This window comes from Sturnira hondurensis, unplaced genomic scaffold (assembly GCF_014824575.4).
Source record: "Sturnira hondurensis isolate 20B ecotype Veracruz unplaced genomic scaffold, ASM1482457v3 Scaffold0005279, whole genome shotgun sequence".
Lineage (NCBI taxonomy): Eukaryota > Metazoa > Chordata > Mammalia > Chiroptera > Phyllostomidae > Sturnira > Sturnira hondurensis.
Window position 1 is genome coordinate 17,493,342 of NW_028077910.1, and position 19,822 is coordinate 17,513,163.

At 38.2% G+C, this 19,822-nt stretch overlaps 1 protein-coding gene and 1 non-coding gene across 3 annotated transcripts in view; one reads left to right on the forward strand and one right to left on the reverse strand.

The window, feature by feature from the left end:
- The window catches only part of GMPS (guanosine monophosphate synthase), a 50,186-nt gene that overhangs the window by 17,775 nt on the left and 12,589 nt on the right, over window positions 1-19,822 (reverse strand). The window contains exons 2-6 of one of the 2 annotated variants that reach the window (XM_037046677.1): window positions 17,336-17,415; window positions 10,527-10,708; window positions 6,213-6,327; window positions 3,050-3,147; window positions 754-857 (exon numbers count right to left, since the gene is read on the reverse strand). In XM_037046677.1, the coding sequence (XP_036902572.1) occupies window positions 754-857; window positions 3,050-3,147; window positions 6,213-6,327; window positions 10,527-10,708; window positions 17,336-17,356 (520 nt within the window). In that variant the 5' untranslated portion in view covers window positions 17,357-17,415. The remainder of the gene's footprint in view (window positions 1-753; window positions 858-3,049; window positions 3,148-6,212; window positions 6,328-10,526; window positions 10,709-17,335; window positions 17,416-19,822) is intronic. The other variant, XM_037046678.1, reaches the window with a different exon arrangement.
- Window positions 5,295-5,424, forward strand: LOC118987542 (small nucleolar RNA SNORA31). Its single transcript, XR_005066596.1, has one exon. It is a non-coding gene; the product is annotated as a small nucleolar RNA SNORA31 (small nucleolar RNA).

Consider the following 19,822-nt stretch of genomic DNA (forward strand, 5'->3'; position numbering starts at 1 on the left):
ATTTATTATTAGATAAGGCATTTTAAACAAAAACCTTAATAAAGCCACTTTTTTCTTTTACTGACTTCTAGGACTACTGGTGGTTTATTTACATTACAGTATCAAGTAAGCAAGTGATTACAAACAACCAGAAAATCAATTCCTCTTCTTCAAAAGAGCAGTGCATGGGTTGACAAACTTTCTACAGAGAGCTACACAGTAAAAGTGTGAGGCTTTGTGAAATGCATTTGTATGGTCTCTCTCACTATAACCCTTTAAAAATGTAAAAATTATATTCTTAATTTTGGACATACAAAAACCTGCTGGATTTGACCCACAGGTTAGAGTTTGCCAACCCTGGTTCAGAGAAACGCCCCTGCACGCTTAGTCCAGCGCGCTGCAGCTGTCCAAGACACATGCCTATGTATACCTAAGAAAGACCTTTAAAGAGGCAATCGTGAACATATCACGCTAGAAAGATGGACAGTCTTCAAATTTTTCCTGAGCTGTAAAAGTATAGCTGCTGTGCTTTATGTCTGAAAAACTTATGTTAGGATAAACAGTTAAAAAGTACTTCAGAGCAAACTAGTAAGCAACTTCTAAATAATCCTCCTAGTACTTAATTCCCTTCACAAATTGATGATTAATCCTATAACACTTACAATATCTTTAAAAAATAAGAAAAATCAAAAAGAGTACCTCATACAGAAACATGCTTAGACTCTCCAGATAAATTTTTAAAAATAAAATCTGCCAAAGTTGTAGGGTTTTCACCTGCCACAATGTTCCCAGAACGCGCCACAACCTTGAATCCATCGGCGACTTTGTCTACACTGTCTCCATGGGTGAGCAGAACAATTTCTTCCTTCTGAAGGCCTCTGAACACACAAAACGTAACACAACACGTAAATATCTTCAACCCATGACTAATGGGTTCTTTTGCTTTGTTTTTCCCCAGCTGGAGATATAACTGAGATATAACCTTATATAAGTTTAAAGTAATTATATGTACACATACACGATTACAGCTGTACCCCTTAATCATACACGAGGTCTATCCAGAGAGTATCCAGCTGTGTTTGTGTCACATCGGTGTAACCTGGCAGTCAGAGAGTGGACTGGAAGGCACGTGCACGAACAGTGAATGACAACTTCACCACACCACTCAGCGGGTGCGGTAGATGCCCTCAAGTGAGCACGTGTACTGCGTGGCCATCACCTTCAAAATGACTGAGCGGGTAGAGCAACACGTCAGCATCAAATTTTCCATTAAGCTGGAACACTCCTCTGCAGAAATGATTCAGATGATTCAGAAGGCTGCAGCTATGGGCCACTGGTGACTGGCAGCTTCATCGCAACAACATGCCCACTCACGCATGACATCTCCTACTGAGTTTTTCTGGCAAAACATGGAATCACCCAGGTGACTTGGTTCCCCTACAGCCCAAATTTGGTGCCCTATGACTTCTGGCTTTTCCCTAAACTAAAATCTTCTTTGAAAGGGAAGAGATTTCAGACAGCCAGTGAGATTCAGGAAAATAAGAAAAGGCAGCTAATGGTGACTGGGAGAACTGTGTGAGGTCCCAAGACGAGTACTTGGAAGGGGACTGAGACGTCACTGTTTTATGTACAATGTTTCTTGTATCTTCTTTTTAAAAAAGTCTCTATTTTTCATACTACATGGCTGAATACATTCTGGACAGAACTTGTATATATTGTATATACATGGTGAAATGATAACCACAGTAAGGTTAGCTTCCACATCCAGCACTTCACAGTTACTACTTGTGTGTGTGTGTGGTGAGAACACTTAAGATTTACTATCAACTTTCAAGTACACAATATTGTTAACTGCAGTCACCATGATGTATACTAGATCCCCAGCACTTATTCATCTTATAACTGAAAGTTTGTTCTTTTGCTTTAGAAACACTAGTTTTCCATATGTATAGATCAAGAAAATAAAAATAAACAAGTAACAATGCAACACTGCTAGAACTTAAATTTATTCTACCCATTATCAATAAAGCCAATAAAAGAATATTAAATCTAGGTCAAAAAGTAGTAACCAGTAGTCCATCAAAATGAGCTTTACCCCAAACATGGAAAAAACCCAAAGAGAAAACAAGTGACTAAAATGTAAGTCTTCTGATTTTCAGAAAACTCAACCAATTTTAAATCCTCATTCAGGGACATGTCCTTTGATTTTAGAGACAAAGGAAGGAAGGAAGGGAGAGGGGGGAAAAAAGAGAGAGACAGATAGACAGTGAGTGGGTGCTTCCTGCACACTCCTTAACCGGGGACTGAACCTACAACCCAAGTATGTGCCCTGACTGGGGATCCAACATGCAACCTTTTGCCTCCTGGTGCACAGGATAATGCTGCAACCAAATGAGCCACCTTCCCAGGGTCGATTTGGTGTTTTTTTAAGTAAAGCAGAAGATAACTAATTCTAGGAAATTAGTGAAAAGCTCATTCGAAAATTTTAAATAGATTAAAGCTTTACATCTATTATAATGCAGCAATAAAATGAATTAATATATTCGCTGTATTAAAAAGGATAGTATACCAGATAGTTATGCTCAAATTAAGAAAATTAAGAGACACAGCACCTATTAAGTAATGAGGCCTACAAATGGATGGCTTGCTAAGTACCCAGCAAGAATGATGTGGGGAGAAGGTATACAAATACATTTGGCAGATGCAAGGCAGTGTAACACGGTATCCATTTGCCACATGTAGTACGCATGTTTAGAATCCCTCTCCACACCAAAGAGGAAAAAGGAAAACCACAGATGTTGGCGTCACAATGTAATCCCAAATGTGTGTCTAAGACAGCAGAGGTGCCTTTAAATTGTAAGTGCTTTCCTTATTCCTAGGTAGCATCAGCATCTCCTCTGCCGTCTTGACACTAAACTGGAAGACAAATACTGTGACAATCCTACCTTTGGCCAGTGCTGTGGCCTTAATTTTGTCTAAAAAATACAGAATCTCTAATTCTGAAGCATAACGACCCCACCTTTAAATTAATCTACCACCATTCTTGGTCATCCAGAAGCATCTGTAATACCTGAATAGCGAGCACGTGTTATCCACACTAATACTGAAGACCCCGTCTTCTCTAACATTTTTTTTGTGCACAGTACCTCCAAATACTTTATTCATCATCTGTTCAAAGAGAAAATAAATTAATGTTAGCATAAATTTTTTAAATATCCATTTTCTTTTGCTAATTCAATAATTTATATTTCCTGGTTTTTAGGATATAGTATGCTTGTACCCCCCAAATAAAGGTATTTTGATAAAAGTATGTAACCTGATGTTATTATATATAATCATACAGTTATTAAGAGACATCATTATAAAACAAAACTAGATTAAAAATCCGACCCGAGGTTAATTTCCATTAAACACTGGCAAATTTTCCATTTAATATACTTTAATTAATTCATCTGTTAAAAATAAATTTCTTTAATACGTTCTTCTGATTTCAAATTAAAAGCATTTAAAAAGATAATACGAGCTCAGAAGAGGCTAAACAAGAAGAGCTATGGTATCAAAACCAGACGGGTGTGAATCCCTCCAAGCTGTCTCACGTGTGCCCCAAAGGAGGCGTCTGAAGGCCGGCGGAAGGCTGTGCTATGGAGACGGTGAGTTAAAAAAACCTAGTATTTCAATGGAACGCATCTGTGCAAATCCCATTCACCTAAGGACTCTTATTTCAAGTGGTCTCTTCATTCTGCCCTTCCTGTGTCAGTCATTTTTTTTAAATCTACATTTACATATGCCCAAACCCTCCAACACCAAAGAAATACAAGATTTTTACAAACATTAAATCTGCACTGCTAGAATAACTGCAACTCATCTTGATATGCCGTTCCATGACAGGTGTTATATCTATGAAAATAATGCATAACGACAGCTGATCCAGACTAACAGAAAAGCAGGCAGAAGGTCAAATAAACGTTCATTCTTATAATGCACAGTGGCAGTCTACAAAACCATCACCAAATGCTACTGTATATATTCTCCTTTTAAGACATTCACAATAAACCTTCCTGCAGCAAAAGTCTGGGTCAGCCCTGACTGGTGTGGTTCAGCAGACTAAGCACCAGTCTGTGAACCAATGGGCTGCCAGTTTGATTCCAAGTCAGGGCACATGCCTGGGCTGCAGGACAAGGCCCCAGTAGGGGGCATGCAAGAAGCAACCACACAGTGATATTTCTCTCTCTTTATTTTTCCCTCCCTTCCCCTCCCTCTAAAAATAAATAAATAAATGAAATATTTAATAACAAAAAAAATCCCTCAGTTTAAAAAAAAAGTTTGGGCCAAGCCTCTTAGGAAAGAAACTTGCTAAACCTTGTTTAACCCAGTATAGGTATACTTCATTTTTATTGTGCTTACTTTACTGCCCTTCATAGATGTTGTCTTTTTTCTTTTATTTTTTTAAATGAATTGAAGACAACAGCTTCCACGAGGAGGAAAAAAAGATTGTGACTCATTTTATTGTGGTGGCCTAGAACTAAAACTGTGGTATCTCTGAGACATGGCTGTAGCAACGTGAGCTACTAAAATATGGATTGTTAGTCCATGATTAAATTCTTCAATGGTCTTTCGAATTTATAACGGGATTGGTAAATTTTTCCTACAAAGGGCCAGAGGGTATTTTAGCCTTTGCAGGCCCTACTGTCTCTGAAGCAACTATTCAACTCTTGCTGTTGTAGCGCAAAAACATCCATAAATAATACTTAAAAGTAATGAGTTTCACTGTGTTTAAATAAAACTATTTATAAACACTGAACTTTGAATTTCATTTAATTTCACATGCCACAAAACAGAATTCTCTTTAAAATTTTTTTCCAACCATTTAAAAACATAAAAACCATTCTTAGCTTGAGGGTCATGAAAAAACAGGCAGTGGGCCAGATCTGGTGAGAGGCTGCAGTTTGCTGACTCCTTTACTCTAGGACAAAGTCCAAGTCCCTCATATTGAACAAAGACTCTTCATGAAATGGCCACTGTCTAATTAATCTCATCTCTTATCTTCCCATTCACTTCCTACTCCAGACATTCAAGCAAGTGTGATTACCAAACAGACCTCACCACCACATCTTCAGGTCTCTCCACAGTCCCAGGGGCCTAACAAAGTGGGTGGTCCAGAGCAGTCATTCAAATTTGCTGAATGAAATTTGCTTCTATATATTCAATGAACCTTGTGCACCTCTAATTTGCAGTTCTTAATTAGAAGACAGCTGAATGCTCAAGATAACCAAAGCTGTTGGAACTCGACACAATTTAAAAGTCTATAAAGTTCACTGCATCCACTGATAGACCTTGGACAATCTAACGTTGTTCTTTTGGTTTGCACTAGGATGCGAAAGAAAAAACTGCCTACACTTTCTGTCTGTCTTTGTGGCAGCCCAGATTGAATAGGGGACTACATCTGTGGAAAAAAAGAAGTCCATAAAGTTCAAATTAAAGGCTTTTTGCAAAGATAATGGCTTGTAGTAAAGTTTAAAGCTATTTCACCTACATGTTCAGAAGGCTTTCATACTTATTTTTGAAGGATGGTCTAAAAAGTAACTTAAAAAAAAGACTGTCTATGAAAGAAGAAAAGACTGTCTATGAAAGAAGGAAAGACTGAGGAGTGGATCCAAACTAAAGGAGTCTAAAGAGTCATGATGACTTAAACACACGATCCAAGACTGGCCAGGTAAGGGTCTTACGAAGGGCATTAATGAGAAAGACTGAAATGTGAATGAAGTCTGTGGTTTAGATGCTAACACTGAACCAATATTAATTTGATTTTGATAGTTGCACTGGGATTATATAGGAGAAAGTCCTCGCACTTAGGAAACACAAGTCATCATCATGTCTGCAATTTACTCTTAAGTAATTGAACATGTCAACATTTTGGGAAACAAGCAAAAATATACAGGAGCTCTATGTACTATTTCTGCTACTTTTCTATATATATGAAGGTCTAAGTTGTTTTTATTTTAATGGACAGTATTATTGTTATACCTAGTAATCCGGTTACTTTTCTCAAAACAGATCGCTACTCAGGTCAGTTCTGCCATACAAGTGAAACAATTCATAAACAGTTGTACTATATACACATCATTTCATACAACTACATATCCTAAATAGTCTAAAGACAGAAAATACTAACAGAGTAGGAATATGAACAGAATGAAATTACACCAACAGTTGAGACAAATTCGCAGAGGTACCTGCATGCCATAGCAAATCCCAAGCACAGGCTTGCCAATAGTGAATATCGCGGGATCAAACCAGGGGGCGTCTTCGGCATACACAGAATTAGGTCCTCCAGAGATGATGATAGCACTGTGGGTTGAAGGAAGAGTCAGCGAAGAAGCTGATTTTTATATAAAGTCTACAGATTCAGAGATTTTATGTTTTGGGTGTATTACAGGATATCAAGACTCTATCACAGCTGATTATTGGGTTGGCCAAGAAGTTCGTTTAGGGTTTTGGGTTTTTGTTTTTTTTTCATAAGATGGTTCTAGTATCACTTAATCAAAATAATTGTGTTAGATTGTACTGGGATAGCCGTCACATCAGTGTGCACTTAAAAACAGAAAAACTGCCCTGGCTGGTGTGGCTCAGTGGATTGAGTGCCGGCCTGTGAACTGAGAGATCACTGGTTTGATTCCCAGTCAGGGCACATGCCTGGGTTGTGGGCCTGGTCCCGAGTTGGGGGCATGTGCAAGGCAAGTGATGTCTCTCTCACACATTTATGTTTTTCTCCTCTTTCTACTTCCCTTCCTCTCTCTAAAAATAAATAACATATTTTTTAAAAATGTAAAAACAATTGTTAAAAACATCAAAATTGGTGGATTTGGGGGCAGCCATTTTAATACTGAAGATGGAAGAAAATATGCAACATTTCAATATATTATGCTTTAGTATTTCAAAAAAAAGTAAAAACACAACCGCAAAGCAAAAAAAGATTTGTGCAGTGTACGGAGAAGGTGCCATGACTGATAGAATGTGTCAAAAGTGGCTTGCAAAGTTTCTTGGTAGTAGTGACACTTTGGCCAAATAATTCGTTGCTGCGGGGCTGTCTTATGCATTGAACATGTTTAGCAGCACCCACAGCCTCTAGCCACTAGAAGCCACTAGCTGGAGATAGCCGACACACTCAAAATATCCAAATCAATAAAACTGATGAAAATGCAGAGTGTCTTTTATTTTACAGAAAAAACCATTCGGACTTTTTGGCCAACCCAACAGTATCCTCCCACATGGCTTAATTATATTTACTTTATTGCATGTACTGAAGCATCAATTCAACATTCACTGTTAATAAACACAACTTCCAAATATATAAATACCAATGTTTCTATCCACAAAGTTGGCATAAATTTGTTTTGATTGTTTCCCTCATCAATCGAGAAAACAGATGAGAATTCTGGGAGCTAGAGAAAATACAGGACGTTCTGGGAAGCAAGCAGTAAAGCAGGTTACTAAAAGGCCCCGATAACTCAGAGCAAATATTCTACAACAAAGGAGGCAGAATGTGAAGAATTACCTAACTTTGCCGGCTTAAAACCTGTTCTATATTCCCAACGATTTTACCTGAAACCCAGGAAAGGAAGCGAACATCATTTTTGCTCCAAATGCCCTGTTCTGAGAACCAAGGTCAATATTATAAATGTAGTGACACTACAATTCACAGAGCATTCTTTCTGCAGGTTAACTTAAGCATCAAACTATTAGTATAAAGGAAGCTGTAAACTGAAATCTGTTCATAAATTTGACCCCCTTTACCCTATTCATCCTCCCCAACCCCAGGAGTTTTTAAAAAAATATAACAATAGCCGTGGGTGGTGTAGTTCAGTGGATTGAGTGCGGGCCTGCAAACCAGAGTCACGGGTTCAATTCCTAGTCAGGGCACATGCCTGGGTTGCAGGCCAGGCCCCCAGTAGGGAGCATGTGAGAGGCAACCACACAATGATGTTTCTCTCCCTCTATTTCTCCTCCCCCCCTAAAAATAAATAAATAAAATCATTAAGTATATATGTGTGTATATATATGTATATATAACAATTTAAGTGAGCTCAAAAGCTCCACTCTTTGAACTTTGTATGTTATACATTGTCTATTAGCCTATATTCTTCAAAAAGAAACTGAAGAAAACCTACTCATGTGATAAATTTAACATCTTTAAGATGACAATTCTAAAGGGGTTTGAGGTTATAGCCTAGCTCCCTAAAAATGTAGAAACTAAAATTCTGTAAAACATATTTAATAGCCAGAACCTCTGTAATTTCAGGATATTTAGTTTTATAAAGGATAGCCACCATGGGACTGCCCACCATCCCTCATTAATCTGATAAACTCAAGGCTTCGAGTTTTAATACTTGAAAAGGAAATGGTCTTAGTTAAAAATAAAAACTCAAGCAGTAGTTAAAACAATTATGAAAATTCTAATCTCATTAAATCTTAAGAAAAGCTAATCACTCATTGTGAGTCTTCTATTTCTACCCTGCTATTACTTTGAAACTAACTTGCAACTAGAAGGCCCAATAAACCCAAAAGCATTTCAAATACCAATTTTATGTATGAGGGAGATCAAGGTTCTACAAACATGTAGGTTAACATGTCTCATGTCATAAAACTGTTATTCTTCCCTAGCTGGTGTGGCACAGTGGATTAAGTGCCAGCCTGCAAAGCAAAGGGTCGCTGGTCCAATTCCCAGGCAGGGCACATGCCTGGGTTGCGGGACAGGTCCCCAGGTGGGGGTGCACGGGAGGCAACCACACATTGACATTTTTTTCTCTCCTTTTCTCCCGCCCTTTCCCTCTGTTTAAAAATAAATCTTTTTAAAACAACCAAACTAAATGTTATTCTACAAAAAAGGTAGTCAAACACTTACCTCAGCAGAAAAGATTATAGTAATAAAGCCACAATGTTATAGTTCCTATACTCCTATACAGACAAGATGCTCTAGGCACAAGCAGGACCTAGAAACTGTTCATGATCAGGTGACAAGAAAACCAATTAGACTTTCTATTGCTAACTATATGTCTACCCTATTCTAAAACAATTAGTCTGGGTTAGTTTGCTGGGGATTTTTTTGTTGGTTTGTTTGGGGTGGGGGAATGAAGAGGCTTGGGCTTCACGGAAAGCCATTCAGATTTTTCACAAAGTTTTCTGATTCGCTTAAAACTGGTTCTCACTGGCAAATGAAGACAGGTGAGTTAGATAAATTCAAGAGTCCCTTTTTATTCTAAAGATATACCGTTTAGAAAAAATAGCTGTTTTTTTAAAGATTTTATTTATTTATGTATCTTTAGAGGGGAAGGAGAGAGGGAGAGAAACATCAATGTATGGTTGCCTTTTCCAACATCCCCTGCTGGGAGTTGGCCTGCAGGGAACCAACCTGCAACCCAGGAATGTGCGCTGACTGGGAATTGAACCGTGATCCTCTGGTTCACAGGCCTGTGCTCAATCCACTGAGGTACACCAGCCAGGGCTCAAAAATAGCTGTTTTAACCTGTATCTGAAGACTAAAAATTAAAACAGTTAAATTAAACATGCCTTTTCTGATTTTCAATTCAGACTAATTCAGAAACAAGAATCACAGGACCATGTATATATGTCTATGAAGTCTTTAAAAGTTAAATTTTTCCCTTAGAAAAAATGTTACATTTTTAAGAAAAATTAAAAACTTTCTATTTTGGAAGAAACATAGCATTAACATTTAAGAGCCAATTATGGATATAAACTGCAGTTTCTTACTTCTGGATAAGAAAAAACATCAATTTCATGAGAAAAGGCATAGAATTAACCAGAAATAGCTATTAAAGAAAGAGGTTTATAAGTAAGTTGGCTGCTGTTTGAACTAGTTCTAAGAGTACAAGCTGAAATTAGCCCTTATATTAGACTTAGGAAATCTTCGTATTTTAGAAATTAGTTTCTTAGGATAGGAAGCAAACTTCTGTGCACAGAATTCTTCTAATTTATGTATTCTAGCACCGCATATATTCCTTAGATCAAACGTTCTGGGATCAATCAAATGAATTAATGAATGACCACAACAGCCATATCTAAGCCCTCCCAGAAATGCTAGAACATAAAATATTCAAATGGTAAGTCCTTAAAATTGTGCAATTAAACTTACGGTAATCTTTTTAATGGAAAAACTTAAATTTTTCTTAAAAAAAAAAAATCAGCCCTGGCTGGTGCGACTCAACCTATTGAGTGTTGGCCTGTAAACCAAAGGGTCGCCAATTCAGTTCCCAGTCAGGGTACATGCTTAGGTTGTGCGTCCGGTACCCAGTAGGGGCCCGGCCACCTGAGAGGCAACCACACACATTGATGTTTTCTCTCTCCCCCTTTCTCCTCTCTCTAAAAACAATTAAATTAGATTAAATATCAGAAGCGTGGGAAATTTCTCGTAAAACCATTCTATATCTTGTATTCATTAAAAACAAAATGCTGTGCCCAAGCAAATGAGTAATAAAATATCCTACACTGTAAGCTCAATCGCTTCAGACAAACGTAAGTGAAAAGTCTACCGGAATCCTTGCTCTTTTATAGCAAATGCTGGTGTTTCCAAGGGGAAGAGTTCCGACTGCACGGAGAGCTCCCTCACTCTTCGGTCTATGACTTTTCCGTACTGGGCACCCGCATCCAGAATGACCACGGCTCCCTCGTAGTGGTGGCAGTCACCCTTAATGTCTCCTCCAGCACTTTCTACCTGCAAACATTAATACGCATGTCTTAACTTTGAAAGTTACGGCTACTTTATAAAATAGTGGTCATGCCAGCTCCCAAAACACACAGAACCCAAGACTGTTAACTTAGGACTTTCTGAATTATCAATTCAGAACACTTTGTTTAAAGTGAAGGTTTTTATACATACACATACCAGCATACACACTTTACATAAAAGCTACAATTTTTTTATAATTTTTATTTATTGACTTGAGAGAGAGAGAAACATCAATGTTTTTCCACTTACTTATGCACTCACTGGTTGATTCTTGTATGTGCCCTGACCCAGAATCAAATTCACAACCTTAGTGTATTGAGACAATCCTCTAACCAACTGAGCTACCCCGACAAGGCAAAAGCTACCATTTATTACCTACATAATAGTCATTTTATGTATAATGTATCTTATATGCCTTATCTAATAATACAGTAAGCATACAACCCAGCTGCACCAAAATGTAGTCCTGATTTATGCCTGTTACACTAGCATTATTATTAATAATGCCTCTTTCTAATCCCAAAAGCACTGCAATTGAGCAATAAATTATATGGTCACCCTACTTAATACTCACAGCTTTGCTATGATGGATATACTCATGAGAAACTGTAAAGTCTACTCTCAAAGTATAAGCATGCCCAAATTCACTTTATTAGGGTTCTTTGAATTACCTGGGGGGAATGATATATATGTATCTAACCCATAACACTAAAATTTTGAAGGTGTTTTAAATCTTATCTCTGTGTAGTACACTGATGACACTTTTCTAGAAAGTGATCCGACAAAACATAAAATTCACTAAGCACACTGAAGTAGTCTCCTGATGAACTGGCTTCAAAATAATGCAAGTGTAGGTGGTTATGGATAAAACATAACTGCTTATGTACTGAAATCATTGAAGATGGCAGATAGGTACATTGCTTTCATTTCAGTCTAGTCTCTATGCTGCTTTGGATATTTCACGTATGAAAAAGCTTTTAAAACATGTACATACCCTGGAAATCCACTTGGAGGAAGCATACACAATATGGTACCATTTTTAAGTATTTTGTGTAAAAGCACAAGAATGTATGGGTTATGATGAAAAAGTACATACATACATCAAAATATTAGCAAAGGCTGTATCTGAGAGAACTATAAACTATCTTAAATTTACTTTCTATACATTTTTCAGTATATTGTATATGTCTATGACACACATACATTGAGCTTCCCCCCTTCCTTTATAAAACGCTCAAATAGCTCTTTGAGGCACTTGTGTAACCTCTCTATCCATCCCCCCTCCCTTTCCATTTACGTGGAAAAATAAACGCAGACCTCACGCCACCACTCACACTTCTGCTACAGTGACGAAAAAAGCACCTATCACAACCATCTCCAGGTGAATTTGCACAAGGACAAACCGCACACCAGAAAAAAATTACTCAGATCACAAACGTGACAGTTTTAATCAGAGGCATACTGAACAATGATCGAAAATTCAGGTCACAGAAAAAAGCAGTTTATAGAATATACTGGTACAAAAAAATGCTAAAACTTTCTCCTTCCAGACCTTTGCCATTAATCTTACCATACATGCCTGTGTGCACACACAAAATGAATGCCCTTTAAGGACTGTACCTAAAATTCCTCAATCATAATTTATTTTTTGTAAAGAATAAAATACTTTTAAAGACCATTATACCTTTCAATCCCATTATCACCAAGTTTTTTTAAACAAATCCAAGTTCAACCTCACTTTGCATATTCTGCCTCACATGAATTTCAGTTACCATGGTTTATACCAAGCTTTAGTTAACTAAGACTGGCCCCCCAAAAGATGGCTCATATTTCATTTAACATAGATTAACTGTGGGTGGGTATATAAAGTATAAACTCAGTGGCAGTTCTTCAGTTCACAGACCATCACGTTAACAGATGAACAAACACCATGATCAGTAACCAATCATGATTCTTCTTTCAAAATCTGTTGGTGATTGATCATTGTACAACAAAGGGTCAAGAGTACAAGTTGTTATGTCCTTGACATCCAGTGATAAATCCGTAAGATGTTCTACACATATGGATAATCCAACAAAGATGAAAGTGCTGTAAAGAAATGAAGAGAGATATGCTGGAAGTGAAATTCGAATCCAATGTAAACAGAGTTACAGAACAAATAGCTGGCCCTGGCAATGTTGACACTTGCTGTGGTTTGCGAAAATCTACAACAGGGGTGTCAAACCCATTTTCACCAGAAGCCACATCAGCCTTGCGGTTGCCTTCAAAGCACCAGCTGTAATTTCAACTCCTTAACAGTTATGGAATAGTTACATTTATACACTCCTAAAATTACATTCAGCTTTTTGAAAGCAACCACCAGGCTGATGTGGCTCCTGGTGAAAATGAGTTTGACACCCTTGCTCTCAAATGTGCAGCCAGAGGAACTTAGAAAAAACAAACTCATTAGTATCAATGAGAAAGGTTGCTGTGATGAAAAGGGTGCCTCAGAGAAAGTGATTCCCAAGAAAATACTTCAAATTAAGGTAAACTTGCAGAAATTCCATGACATTCAAAGTGCAAAGGATAACTCTACAAATGTTGAAAGCCATCAAAAGCATAAGAAAAATGCAAAGGGAGCTGGGTGGTGTGGCTCAACAGACTGAGTGCTGGACTGCAAAGCAAAGTGTCGGCAGTTCGATTCCCAGTCAGGCCACATGCCTGGGTTGCAGGTCAGGTCCCCCAGTAGGGGGTGTGTGAGAGGCAACCATACATTGATGTTTCCCTTTTTTCCCTCCCTTCCCTAATCAAATCTTTAGAACAAGAAAAAGTGAAAGGAAGCACTGTTTAAATTACTCTTCATAAATCTTTTACAAAGAAATAAAACAATTTTCAGCCCTGGCTGGTGTAGCTCAGTGGATTGAGCGCGGGCCTGCGAACCAGACAATCGCGGTTCGATTCCCAGTCAGGGCACATGCCTGGGTTGCAGGCCAGTTCCCGGCAGGGGCCAGTTCCCGGCAGGGGCCAGTTCCCGGCAGGGGCCAGTTCCCAGCAGGGGATGCGCAAGAAGCAACCATACATTGATGTTTCTCTTCCTCTCTCCTTCCCTTCCCCTCTAAAGATAAATAAATAAAATATTTTAAAAAAAGAAATAAAACAATTTTCAATGTTTCTATTTTTTTTAGATTTTATTGTTTATTGTTAGAGAGAGGTGAAGGGAGAAAAACATCAATGTATGGTTGCCTCTCGAGTGCCCCCTACCAGGGACCAACCCAAGCACGTACCCTGACTGGGAATCAAACCAGTGACCCTTTGGTTCACAGACTGGCACTCAATCTACTGAGTCACACCAGCCAGGGCTCAACATTTTTAATGCTTTCAGTTATATTATACTATATAGTAGTTTTATCAATTTATTTCACCATATTTTTATAATTAACTGTAAAAGTTGATGTTTTAACAAGAATTTTTAAAGGTCATGAAACTATTGTAATTTTCCCATTGATTATTAAAATCACTTTGCATAGTTTTGGTTTACATGATCATTATTATGGTTGTTTTACTACTGTGCAGTGATATAAAGAGTTCTATATTTCTTTAAATCTACTAATTTTGTCTTAAATGTATTTTAAAAGATAATTCTATACTGTTTTCGTAGCAATTTGTTCAAGTATAGTTGTCTCCATTTGCCCCCTACCATTCCCCCCACCCCAGCCATCCCCACCTCCCACCCTCGATCCTACCCCTCCTTCGGTGGTGTCCATGTGTCCTTTATACATGTTCCTGAAAACCCCTTCCGGTTTTGCCCCTTTATCCCCTCCTACCTCTCCTTTGGTTACTGTCAGTTTGTTCTTAATTTCACTGTCTCAGGTTATATTTTGCTCACTTGTTTTGTTGATTGGCTTCCACTTATAGGTGAGATCACACGGTATTTGTCTTTCATGGCCTGGCTTATTTCGCTTAGCACAGGGGTGTCAAAGGCTGCTTGTCTTCCAGCTTTCAAAGGACCAAATGTAATTTTAGGACTGCATAAATGTAACTACTCCTTAACAGTTAAGTGAGAGCTTTGTGCTGCCACTGTGTAGAAACAAGATGCCAGGCTGGAGAAAACAAGGTGGAGGGCCGGATGCGGCACACAGGCCTTGTGTTCGCCACCTGTGACTCAGCATAATGCTCTGCAGATCCATCCGTGCTGTTCACAAAGGGTAGGAGCTCCTTCTTCCTTTCTGCTGCATAGTATTCATTGTGTAAAGGTACCATAGCTTTTTGATCCACTCATTTACTTGATGGGCACTAGGCTGCTTCCAGCACTTGGCGATTGTAAATCATGCTGCTGTGAACATTGTGGTGCAGAGGTTCTTTTGAATTGGTGTGTCAGGGTTCTCAGTGTATAATACAAGCAATGGAATTGTCGGGTCAAAAGGCAGTTCCATTTTCAGTTTTCTTAGCAATTTTTTAAAATGTTCAATCACATTACACCACAGATCAATGAGGAAACGCTGTGAATCAACCCTTGCCTCACTTCCTACCTCAACCACCAACTACCCTACTCAGACACGGGGTCATCGACTCAGAGAAAAAAAGGTCACTTTCCCTTAAAACCCTGAATCTTTACTCCCACTTCGCATTGAGATGCAAAGTTTGATATTTATACTTCCAAACCCTCAACAGCTTAGTAAAGTACCCAAATGAGAAAAGAAGCTCTTGTTCATATCAATAGTAAAGACAAATGAATTTCAAAAGACAGAAAAATCTATTATATTTATAAAATCTATTTAAAAACTGAAGACAAAAGACTAAAGGCTTAAGGTTTACATTCATCTCAACTAACCTGAGGTCATCATAATAAAGTAAATGATATTCATAAAAATATAATTTTAAGACATCAAGACAACATTAAGGAAAAAACTAAGCCATATTCAGCACCTTGTTTAAGAATAAGACAAAAGAATCTAGTAGATTCTGAGAAGATGAAGATGGCCATCATTTTTGGATCTTCCTGAATCACCATGTATCACTGAACAACCAGAGAGTAAAATCAAAAACATTTACCTTATAACTAAATGACAAATTAACCCTCTATAACTCAAACTTCAAGCTGGTCATAACAAACTACCAAAGTCACAAACCCTGGTATTACAGTATCTGTGTGGGAAGCAACCCGGCCTCATCAAGAACTAGAGAACAGGAAAATTCCAGAACTGCCGATCGGTACCAGCGACAAAGCACTGGGGCCACATGAAGCAACCACTCTGGGAAGGAGGCGAGCCTATTCCCGTGCGCACAGCGGGCAAGAGACCCAAGGTGTGGCCTGGAGATGTGGAAGGGGTTTAATCCCTGTGAACCCTCAAAACTAACAGGCAAGGCAGGGTTCCCTTCCAAGACAGGGCTCCCAATGAGGAGAAACTGCTGGGAGCAGACTCAAAATTCAGTAGGACAAGGACAAGGGGGAAGGAAATAGAAGGACCAGACTAGAGTGAAAGAAGAGGGATCAGAGAGCCAGGAACCCTCAGGTAACAAGCATCCATACCGTTAACAGAGGAGGGAGCTGTATAAAGTTATAGAATTTATCTGAACCAAGATTTCTTCTAAAAATTCAGGAATATTAAAGTCACATAAAAGAAACATGCCCCCTGGCTAGTGTAGCTCAGTGGATTGAGTGCCAGCCTCTGAACCAGAATTGCTGGTTCAATTCCCAGTCAGAGCACATGCCTGGGTTGTGGGAAGCATGAGAGGCAACCACACACTGATGTTTCTCTCCTTTTCTCCCTCCCTTCCCCTCTCTAAAAATAAAATAAATGAAATCTTTCTTTTTAAAAAAAGGACAATGAAATTTTTTTGAAGTTCAACTTTTTGTGGAATGCCCCACAACCAGGATTTATTTGTTGCCTCATGATTATATTCCAGGTAAACTTTTTTTGGCCATAGTTTATAGTTTTTGCATTGGTGATACCATGTCTCCTCCTGATGTAGTATAATAAGGAAAAATGCTGTTTTGTTTCACTACTGGTGACACCAACTTCCATCAATTGGTAAAAATGCCTGTGTGCTTAAAAGACAGAAATCTGATTCAAGTCTACCCCCTGCTCAAAACCCTACAGCTAACTTCCCCTTAAAGTTTAAGGAAGTCCAAAATACTTTCCAAGCCCTGGGAGGCCTTGGCCTACTGGTTAGCCTAACTGCTGTTTAAAGTCTCCATGGTGCCAGAGTGGTTTGCTGTCCTCTCTGGCTGAAAAAATCCCAACACTGGTGAATCAATTTCAAACACTGTCAACTGAAAGACATCTGTGAAATGCCACTGTATCTTAAATTTTCCCTTACGGAAAAGAGATTGCCATAGCCTCTCAGGAAACTTCCCTTAGAACAGAAAGATAACTCAAGGGTCCTGGGAAAGAAATATGTGAACGTGGCTGAAAATTAAGGTACCTGGAATAGACATGGTGGAGCTCTATGTAACTAACCATCTATGTCACTCCTCTATGTACTCGATGAGCACTTGAACAAAATCCCTGCAAAGTATAGTGGCTTCTTATCCCTGGTGGTATGACTGGACATATGTAACCCCTTAACATTTATTTCAGTCAGCAAAACACTTAAAAAACATTTGAATAAGGGTTGAGTTCTGTTTGTTACCTGAAACACTTCCATTGACATCTTCTGGAAAGATCAAGGAAGTGCTAGCCTTAAAACGTGCACAATAAGTTGTCAGTGGCCTGGAAAAAAATTCCAAAAGTAACTGGGCACTTTCAAGAGATGTTGAATCATCAAAATACTTGATGGTATAGAGTAGGGGTATCAAACTCATTTTTTTCACCAAGGGCCACATCAGCCTCACGGTTGCCTTCAAAGGGTTGAATGTAATTTTAGGACTGTATAAATGTAACTACCTCTTAACTAGGGGCAAGGAGCTCAGCACTGCCACCAGGTAGAAACAAGGTGTTGGGCCAGATAAAACAAGGCAGAGGGCAGGATTCAGCCTGCGGGCCTTGTGTTTGCTACCTGTGGTATGGAAGATGTACAGAAAAATAAGACCTAGACAACTCAAGCCAGAAGTAATTTAGAAGAGTCAAATTAAACATAAAGAATGTTTAGAAATATCAAAACTATTTCATACAGATATCCTTTGTGAATAAGTGGCATGTCATTCTAAAAAGTCTGTCTAAATAAGTCAGAATTATCCTAAAATTCACTTACTATTTTATATATGTATGTATAATTCTAGGTGCAATCATTAAATACAGGTGATGGTTATGCAGTTAGTTGTTCACTGTATGCAAGGAATGCATAAAATGCCTTTAGAAAATAATATTGTGCCTGAAAAAAAATCTAGAAGTCACGAGACATCCCCCAATGCAATAATATACAATATGGATATACGCTGATTTGTATAAGCAATGCTTACCAATCACCAATGTTGTCTAAGTCATGATCACTGGCTTTTGTCCCATTTGTATTATAATTTCAACAAACTTGTAGATATTAACATTGTAAACACAAAAATACTTATCCACACCTGAGGATATTTAATTGACTTTAGAGAGAGAGAAACATCAAGGGGTTGCCTCCCTATGTACCCCAAGCAGGAATCGAACCTGCAACCTAGTCATGTGACCTGACCTGGATGAAATCAAACCTGAAACCTTTTGGTGTACGGGATTTCCCACACTACAACCAACTGAGCCAACCAACCAGGGCTGTAAACAAAAATTTTTATTACTCAATTCATCTAAGTTTGCTTTTCTCTACATCCTCTAATCTGAAAATACAACCTATAGGCTTCTATTGGAATTTTTTTCAAGAAATTACTATTGTTTTCAGTGTTTAATAGGTTTGGGAAATACAAGTCCCTAGTGACATAAAGTGTTGTTTTAGCCTTTTACTGCTCTTGGTTTGCTGACGTCATACATTGAAAAAATTTCTTTCTCTAATGAGATTTCAAGCTAGTAGGCATCCATCACTCCTACTTTGTTTCTCCATGTTATATGGGGCTAATGCACCATCCTCTCTGTATTGTTTCCTGACTTATTTGTTCTCCTTTACTGAACCAATTTGTAGTCTGAATCGAATTTCATCCTCTTTTGAATAATCCTATCAAGATTCCAATGATGTATTTCACAGAACCAGAACAAGTATCTCAAAAATCTTTATGGAACCACAAAAGGCTCCACAGAGCAACAGCGATCCTGAGAAAGAAGAATAGAGTTGGAGGAATCACATTACCTAATATCAAACTATGTAGTAAGGCCATAGTAATCAAAACAGCATGCTACTGGCATTAAAAACAAACACATACATAGATCAACACAACAGAATAGAGAGCCCAGAAATAAGCCTACACCTTTAGTCAATGCATACTTGACAGAGGAAGCAAGTACATACAATGGGCTAAGGTAGGTTTTCAATAAATAGTGTTGGGAAAATTGGACAGATACGTACAGAAAAATGAAACTAGACCACCTTCTTACACCACACACATGAATAAACTCAAAAATGAATTGAAGACTTAAATGTTAGACCCCAAACCATAAAAATCCTAGAAGAAAACACAGGCAGCAAAATCTCAGAGATTGCTGGTAGCAGTATTTTATCAGATGTATCTCCTCAGGCAAGGGAAACAAAATAAAAAATAAACAAATGGGACTATATCAAACACAAAAGTTTTGCACAGCAAAGGAAATCATCAACAAAATAAAAAGACAACCCACAAAATGGAACATATTTGCTGATACATCTGATAAAGGGGTAATATCTAAAACGTATAAAGAACTTATAAAACTCAACACCAAAAATATAAATAACCCAATTAAAAAATGAGCAAAGGACCTGAGTAAACCCTTCTCCAAAGAGAATAAACAGATGGCTAATAGATATGTGAAAAGATACTCAAAGTCATTAATCGTCAGAGAAATGCAAATTAAAACAATGAGATATCATCTCAAACCTGTCAGAATGGCTGTCATCAATAAATCAACAAACAACAAATGCTGGTGAGGATGTGGAGCTTTTGCACTGTTGGTGGGAATGCCGATTGGCGAAGCCACTGTGGAAAGTAGTATCAAGATACCTCAGAAAATTAAAAATGAATCTTCCTTTGGACCCAGCAATCCCACTTCTGGGAAT